Consider the following 8,481-nt stretch of genomic DNA (forward strand, 5'->3'; position numbering starts at 1 on the left):
TTTGCTTGATGCGCCGCGGCGTCTACCGTTCTTCCATACACGTGCAGGTTTTTTTCCCCACGTTGGACTCGCTAGTGCCTGCATGCCGAAGAACATTGAAATCGAGTGTGCCTATCGAGCTTACTTTTGCCTACATATATACTACTTTAAAAAAGTGCTATACAAGGATTGTTTTTATATGGGCTACCACTTAAGTACTTAACCCGGCAAAAAAAACCCGGTTCGCGAGCAACCGATCACAACGTAAAAGTTGCTTCTCCTCTTCTTTTTCACGCGTGCGGGCGGGCGTGAGAGGGGCGATTGCTCAGCAAAACAAGTTCACCGACCATGACCGCCGTCCTGACGGCAGCAGCTACAAAGCGACGATCTTTCATTCGTTCTCGCCGCTGGCCGGCGCCGCCGGTCCGACACGAGCGCCTGCCCTTTGCCACTGCCAGCCTGCCAGGAAAAAGGAGCCTCGCCGCCGTCGCCTTCCCGCGCCCGCTACCATCTGGGCCCGACCTCCACGGTCCCCACCTTCCAGTCGCCCGAGGCGGCACAGCTGTACCGACGGAGAGACAGAGAGGCCGGGCCCGCCCACTCCCCTTCCGCTTTCTCTGCCACTGCCGCCCTCCTTTCCCCAATTCCTCTTTTTTTTCTTCCCTTCCCTTCCCCTTCTCCTCTCTGCTCCACGGCCGATCGCCATCGCCATCGCCATCGCCGCCCACCACCACCACTCCCGCCACCAAATCCGCTTCCTTCCACCGCGGACTCGCTGCCGAAAGTGGCGGTCCAAGCTCAAAACACCTCTACTAACCCAACCGCAAGTCACGCACAGCAGCAGCACGACATTTCTTCCGCGGCGCTGACGCCCCCCTGATTTGACCCCGGCGAGCGGCGATCGATCGCTTCTCGCTCTGGGATTCTTCTAGCTGACCAGGTCACGCACTGGGTTTCGGCTGTTTTGGTTGCTTCCACTTCTTGGAGCTTTCCCCACTTGGCCGCCTGCCGAGCTTCCTCCTCAAGAGGTACGCTGTTTCTGATGCTGCTAAACTCTACACTGGGGGATCTGTGGCCGATGGGCTCGATTATGGTCGTGCCTGCCTTGATTGTTATCTTTCTAGAGTTTGCTGATTTCTTGCCTTGTGGATTGGGTTCTTTCTCGGTGGGGAAGATCTGTGTGTGTACGTCTGCTCCGTACTACTAGGCAGTAAAGGTGATGGTGCTATAGCTGTGCTATGATCCACCTCTTCTAGGTGGGGTTTAGCTTACGGATTTAGCGTCTGAAGCTCGTTTGATGCTAGTAGTACATCCCATCGATGATAATCGACGTACTGATCAGCTTTTTCTTAAAGGAGGCCTAGTGATCAGCTTGTTGGTCGCAACGTTTGATTTCAAGTGCTTGCTAATTGCTCAGCCTGAGCTGCTTGTCGACTTGGCTTGTGCTTAAGCTAGGTTACTCATCTATTTTTAGTACTAATTCTCATCTCGATCGGACGATCTCTTTGCGAGCTCGGTATCTCTCGTACAGCTGCACTAGTTGCGCCAGCTTGGTTACCTTTAAAGTAGGAACAGAGCAGAACTTCCATTATGGCTCAACATGGAATTGTTAATATAGTACGAGCTAAATCTATTTTTAGTTTTACTACTACCTCTGTCTATAAAAGGATGTCGAAGTACTATAGTTCTCATCTGGATCGGACGATATCTCTGCGAGTTCAGTCTCTGGTACAATTGTAAAACTCCACTAGTTGTGCTAGCTTGGTTACCAATCAATCAATAGGAATAAAACAAAGCTTCCATTGATCGAGTTACAGGATGGATGAACCTGGAATTGTTAAGATAGCATAAGCTAAATTTTCTGCAAGCTATATGTACCAATCAATAAAAAATGCTACTCCCATCCATTCCATATTAGCTGTCGCTGATTTTAGTGCAAAGCTGTACTATTAAATTCGCGACAACTAATATGGAATGGAGGGAGTATGTTTTACTAAACAAACCAACTGATCTCATCTGTAATTTTCGTAATGCTAGGTTTGTGCTGGAGGCCGAGAGGGTTCATGCCATGGCTCTGGAGACAAAACAAGTTGCTCCATGTATCAAGAAAGTTCTGAGGTCCTCCATCAGAAAAAGCTACAGATGTGTCTCTGAACATCCAGTCCTTCTCAGTTCGGGTGTTTTGCTCTACTTGCTGTACAGATCTTCGCCGGGTTTCTTTGCATTTCTGTTATCATCCTCGCCTGTAATTATATGTACTACTCTTCTTCTGGGAATCCTCCTGAGTTATGGGGAGACAAACCAACCTGAAGCTGGTGAGGTTGCCAGGAGTACTCCAGAGATTTCAGATTTTAAGCTTGGGAATTTTTCAAGTGATGTTCAGTTTGAGTCGGATCAGAGAATTTCAGTTCCTAGTTTTAGGAGTACCACAGAAAACCTCAATGAAAGGGAACCTAAGAGGGTGGCGTCTGTCAGACAGAGGTCTGGTGAGCATGGTGATGATGTTCCTCTTCTGAGAAGAGCTGATGAAGAAGATGAGAAACTTGAACACCATGACATACCTGAAGCATTAACTCCATTTCCTTCCATGGTCAATTTTCGTCAACAGGTTGAAGCAGGGGATGGCTGGCTCTTTCACCAGGAAAGGGAATACAAAGATTCATTCTTTATGCCAGAAAAGGCTGAAAGGAACACTAGCTTATTTGAAGGTCTGGACGAGAAGGGTGCATCCTTTGGCATGTTTCCATCCAGTGAAAATGTTATCAAACATGCTGAAATGGTGGAGAATATGAATCAAGCAGCTAGCAAACTAAGCGATATATTGGAAGAGAGGCCAACTAATGAGGTAGCTGGAACTAGCAGGCCAACTTATGCTGTTTCCGTGAACCAGAATACAGAGCCCGATGAGCTGAAGGTTGAAACTAGCAAGGCCGTTGAGGACAACCTCCTAGATTCATCACTTGGTTCACCATGGGCAGCTGTTGGCAGTGATGATGGTTCATCTGGTTTTGACTCTGATGGGGATGAGAGTTCTTCACCTGATGCTTCCATGACTGACATCGCACCAGTCCTTGATGAGATTGACCCTCTTCTGGGTGCTGGTTTCACTCGTCCTGATCCCATTCCTGATGATGATTCAGACACGGACTCACATGTCTCCTCACAGGATCATCAAAGTGATGATGATAGTAATGATGAGGATGCCAACGACGATGCTGAAGACAGTGGTGAGGTGAACAAGAAAGATGAAGGTCAGGAAGCTGCAATTATTTGGACAGCGGATGATGCAAAAAATCTGATGGATCTTGGATATTCTGAGATGGAAAGGAACCGCAGGTTGGAGATTTTGATGGTTAGGCGAAGATCCAGGAAGAACATAATATTTGAAATTGACAATAATCTGACAGATGTCAGTAGCAATGACGCTGGGATACATGACTTATCACGCTTCCATGCACAAGTATCACATATCTCAGTTCCAAGGAGGAACCCATTCGACCTTCCTTATGATTCTGACGAAGCAGGAGTTCCTGGTTCAGCTCCTTCAATCCTGCATGCCAGAAAGAACCCATTTGATTTTCTTGACCATTTGAGTGAAAGTGGCGTCTCTGCACATGATAATTTAAGCGCTGGGGAATCGCCAGCAACTTCTCATCGTGACATCTTCAGAAGGCACGAGAGCTTCAACTTTGGAAGTACAGACACTACCCAGGCGAGACGTTCGTCTAGATTGAAGCCATATTTTGTCCCTGAGACAGTGGAAGGAGGCACAAGTCATTTTGAAAGGCAGTTCAGTGACAAGAGTGAGTCTAAATTAAGTTCTGTTACTGAGTCTGATATGGCTTCTTCGGTTGCGGATCAGGAGGATCACAACGACCTTGATGAAAAGGATGTGCACAAGGAGCATGTGTCACCAGCTCTCATGAGACAGGACAGTGACCTGGCAGATGCTGGAAGTGATTGCTCAGATGGTATCAACTCTGTGGATGTTGAACTAGACCATAGCGACATTGACGAACGTGAGATTTCTCTACATCATTTTGTCTTCGAAAGATCGGAAGAAAGAGAAGCATATCTTACCTCCGCAAAAGGGAAGGCCCATGATGAAGATTACATGGTCAAATCAGATGGAAACTCCACAATGCCACTTAATCCAGTCGCTGACTTGCTTAGCTGGGAAGATGGAGATGGTAAGCAAATTCCATCTGACTTGTTTTTGTAATAAACAGAAATTTTCCCTCCACACCTTTATTTGAACCTTATTTATGCAGGTGAAAGCTTCCTTGGTGCTAAGTCTTCTATGGCCTCAGACACAACAGTTGAGTTATCAGAATGGCTTTCCTCTCCCAGGCCAGCTGAAGAGAACGAGTTAAGAGCAGGGGAACTTTCTCTTGGTGCGACCAATATAGCTGAGGAGGATGGAAATATTATTTCCAGGTCCTATCCAAACAATGAAATCCCACCAGAAATTCTGATTCATGGGTCGATGGACTTGCTCACAGATTTTGAAAAGGAAACATTGCCTGCAATATCTATGGACCTTCATCCTATCCCTGAAGAGAGGGTTGTCGAGAACTTCAATATACAAGAAAAGCATGAAACTGCAACAATTACTGGTAGTGGTACTGCATTGAGTGACTTGCATGTAATTGAAGAGCACTTTGATGTTGCCACCGAAGTAAGCCCGAGCTCTGCGGCCGCTTCCTTGTGCCCTCCTGAAGTGAGTGACTCCATTCAATCTCCGGTTGAGCCTAAAGATATCTTAAACCCATTTTTCTCCGTGGCTTCTGAACCTGACAGGGTAGATATGGTTGATATGAAGGAAGAATTAACTTCAGCTTATCTACTTGATTCTGATGATGATGCTGATAAAATCTATCCTGAGCCTTTAGAGGATAACGTTATTGATGAAAGTTTCCTGTCGGAATTGGACGCGGTGGGTGATTTCCGGGTAGAACCAATGAGACTGGATCAGCAGGTGCCTGATCATAGCTTCCACACTGACAACCCTGCTGGTGGTGTTACTGAAGACTCATTGATTAGCCCTCAGATTTCTGATGACAATACCATGTCAGATGCCAGTGCATTAGACTCTCGCGAGCGATCCCCATCAAATTACCTAAGTGGCTCTGATCCTGAATTTAGTTGGTCATTACGGACATCTCATGATGACCCTGAGCAGACTGTCTACAATCCTTGGCGAAAGATTCTTGAAGCAAGTTCATTTGAAGCAGTGAATATAGAGTTGAAACTACCAGGCGATGTGACAGAAGTCACAGAAGTTTCTTCAGTCAACACACCGTCAGAAGCATACTTGGTGGTTGGAGCAAGTGAACTGGGGGTTACTGAAAGTGAGCCTGTGATGGGTAGAATTGGTGCCGAGATGACGCCTGTCGATGCCAAGTCTCTGGAAGACATAGAGACGGCTTTTAAACAAGCGAATGATGGTGCTGATGAGCCAAACCTGGACGCAGAAACCTCACATGTCTCAGATCTTGATGTTGATTCAGAGCCCTTGGAGGGTTCGGAGCACTTACATGTCATTGAAGCAAAATCAGTCGATGATATTTTCTCTGCTTTGGAGGAACACTCTCGCCTTGATGTGAATAGTTGCTCGGACCAAAACAAAGATAAAGATGGATGTGGAGAGACTGCAGAATTTGCAGCACAAGATAATCTTCCAGAAGGTACACATGCTCAAAGTTTGCATTTGGCTACAGAAGATGCGAAGCCTGAACTAATGAAGACTGCAAGCAACATGAGTCGTACTGAGTCAAACACCCTCGATGACGACGTAAATGCAGTGTTCAAGAAGGTCTCTGATGGCCATGAGGAGAGTACTGTAAAGATAATGCAGTCCGAGGATGCTTCTGTCAAATCAGAGGGAAGTGAACATCAATGAATTGCTATCACTGGATTGCTAAAAGATAAATGCAGCCGCGGAAATGTTAACCAAGTTGGAACAGACCCTTCTTGATTGAAAAGGTTATTCTTGGTTAACCGACGAATCACTCCTTTGAGAACCACGGTATAGATGTTCCACGTATAGTTGCCAATACTCAAGATATGAAGTTTTGCTCTAGATTTTTGTGGATGATCTTTTTTTCTCCGTTTGAGGTTTTTGACCGTTTGTATTCAAATTTGATTTGTTTGTCCTTTTTTTAAAAAAAATTCTCCCCTCCTCTGCCCGTAATTTGTTTGCTCGGGCAGTGTGGTGTGGTACCAGGGAGAGAGATCAGAATGGATTCTATCATGTAATGTAGGTTTGTTACGCTACTTGATGGAACTGAGAGAGTTTTATGTAAGAAAGCTTGTGCAGCTGGGAATTAGAGGAAGTACATAAGGCTAAGTGCATCGCTTGCCGTCGATTTTTCACTTGGGACTGCTACTTTCGAACTGTATATGTGAATACAACATCTTTTTTCTCTTCCATTCTGAAAGTCAGTGAATATGATGATTAAGACCACTGCCAGATTGATGGCATTTCTTATTTTGCCTGGGAAGTTTCTTTTTACCTCACGTGAAAACAAAAGTACAAACTTGCTGGAGTTGAATCTACTATCAGATAGAACAGCCTTGTTGGTCACTGAATTAAGCCTGGTATGACACCAAAAATAGCCTGCTGTGCTCCTGTCTATCCGCTGTGATAGGCGTTTCTATGGTTTAGCCTGCGTGCTTTTTAGTATTTCCAGCCATTACCTAACGCGAGACTGTATGTTGTTACTAAATATTTTGCACTCTCTCTATTTCATATTAGTTTTCGCGCTGTGCTGGATTGAGATGCCACAAAATGTGTACCACTCCTTTCATCGAATGTATGCATATATACGTATATCTAGATAAATTTGCGATATCATTTTTCTCGGAGAGAGGAGTACATGAAGAGGCAGCCAATGTTTTGTCTTTCATGAGTGATCTATGTATACATTATCCTCACGCAGATTCGTTGTGATATTTTTCGAGTAGGTTGGAGCAAGAGTAAACCTGGTTTGGTTTGTCTCTGAATCGGCACCAGTGGAGTAGTACCAGGCACGACTCCTCGCCGCCAGGGCGAGCGTGGGCGCGCATCACTTGGGCATAAAACATCCGTGTACCAGCTTTCCTTCGTCCAGCTGCCGCCTGCCTGACTACTACTACTTCTACGTAAATGCTGGAGTCTGAACACTGGAGCTTATCTGATGTGACGTGTTTGACCAAACTGTGTCTTGAGTCTTGACTGTTTGCCCGTGCCGCTGCCGGTTCTCGTTCCTAGCTGTGTGCACGTACTCCCTACGTCCACAAATAAGTGGACATCTAGCCTCTAGACTTTATCCATAAAAGAGTGTACTCCTATCTTCCCAATGCACTTTAATTGCTTCTCTCTCATCGCATGGAAATCAAACCCAATAATATTAAGCACATGTTCTCATTGTTTTCTACAAGCACTTAGCTCATTGGAGGTGAAATAATTAAAGTGGAGAGATGCATCTTCCCAATGCACTTTTCACTTCACTTCATAATTTGTCTTGAAAACCCCGCATGTACACTTATTTGTGGACGGAGGGAGTACGGTCTGGTGGTTCACCAGACGCGTACATATCCTGGTATGAGCTGCAAAACAGCTGCCGCCGCCGCCGCCTCAAACGGCTACGGTTCTCGACTTTCCTAGCCAAGAGTAACTTAGCTCTCCTGTTTAACAGAGTATCCTTTGAACTTTAATATTTGCTCCTCTAAATCTAAATATAGAAGCGGTTCATAACTGAATCCCCATAATTAAAATTCTATTTTTTCTACTAAACCACACTATTCAAAGCTAAACACATGCAAATGGATCAATGAAATAACATAGCATGATTACATATAAAAAATAAGTTTACAAATCAAATCATTCAATGCCAAACAGATGGCAATGTTCAAACGAATACTAACATGAATTGTTCACATGAATTAAAAGCAGAACAATGAAGTGTTGTGGATTAGCCGGTGATGCCCAACAAGATCATCTTGGAGCTGGACATGGCCATTTCGGCGAATTTCATCGTTCAAGATCACGGTCATGGCCATTTCAAAGTCATCACCGTCTTCCTCCGACGACGATGACGATGAAGAGTCATCCAAGATTATCTATGTTGAACTTGATAATAGCAAAAATAAACCTCACCTAGTCAAATCGCCAGCCACTTGGCGGGTGGTGGAGGTGAAAATGTCGTCCAACGACATTGAGCTACTTGTCAAAGTTGCACGTCAACCAATGGGGTTGCAAGACGGTCGGCGGGGGCTCGGAGGACGAAGGTTCGACTCCAACCTCGTTCTCTGCCCTCCCTCCAAGCTTACTATGGCCAAAGTTGGTTGGTCAAGATTTCGCTAGCCTTTCTCGATTCCAGTGTTGTCTAGCTCCGTTGGGTTTGATCTATGGCATCTCCATCCTCCGCCAGCTCCATTTGGCAACAACAAGTCGAGCTCGTGGGGCTACATTTTGCAACAAATCGAACAAATTTACGCGGCGACACCGGAGCTACAAGT

General features: G+C 45.5%; 1 protein-coding gene across 1 annotated transcript; it reads left to right on the forward strand.

Annotated features, from left to right (window-relative positions):
- Positions 1–2,020: 2,020 nt before the first annotated feature.
- Positions 2,021–6,371, forward strand: LOC124661243 (dentin sialophosphoprotein-like). The gene is made up of 2 exons (XM_047199106.1): positions 2,021–4,169; positions 4,251–6,371. The coding sequence occupies exons 1-2, from the start codon at positions 2,048–2,050 to the stop codon at positions 5,879–5,881; spliced, it is 3,753 nt and encodes a 1,250-aa protein (XP_047055062.1). The 5' UTR covers positions 2,021–2,047; the 3' UTR covers positions 5,882–6,371.
- Positions 6,372–8,481: the final 2,110 nt, after the last annotated feature.

This window comes from Lolium rigidum, chromosome 6 (assembly GCF_022539505.1).
Source record: "Lolium rigidum isolate FL_2022 chromosome 6, APGP_CSIRO_Lrig_0.1, whole genome shotgun sequence".
NCBI classification, from domain to species: Eukaryota; Viridiplantae; Streptophyta; class Magnoliopsida; order Poales; family Poaceae; genus Lolium; species Lolium rigidum.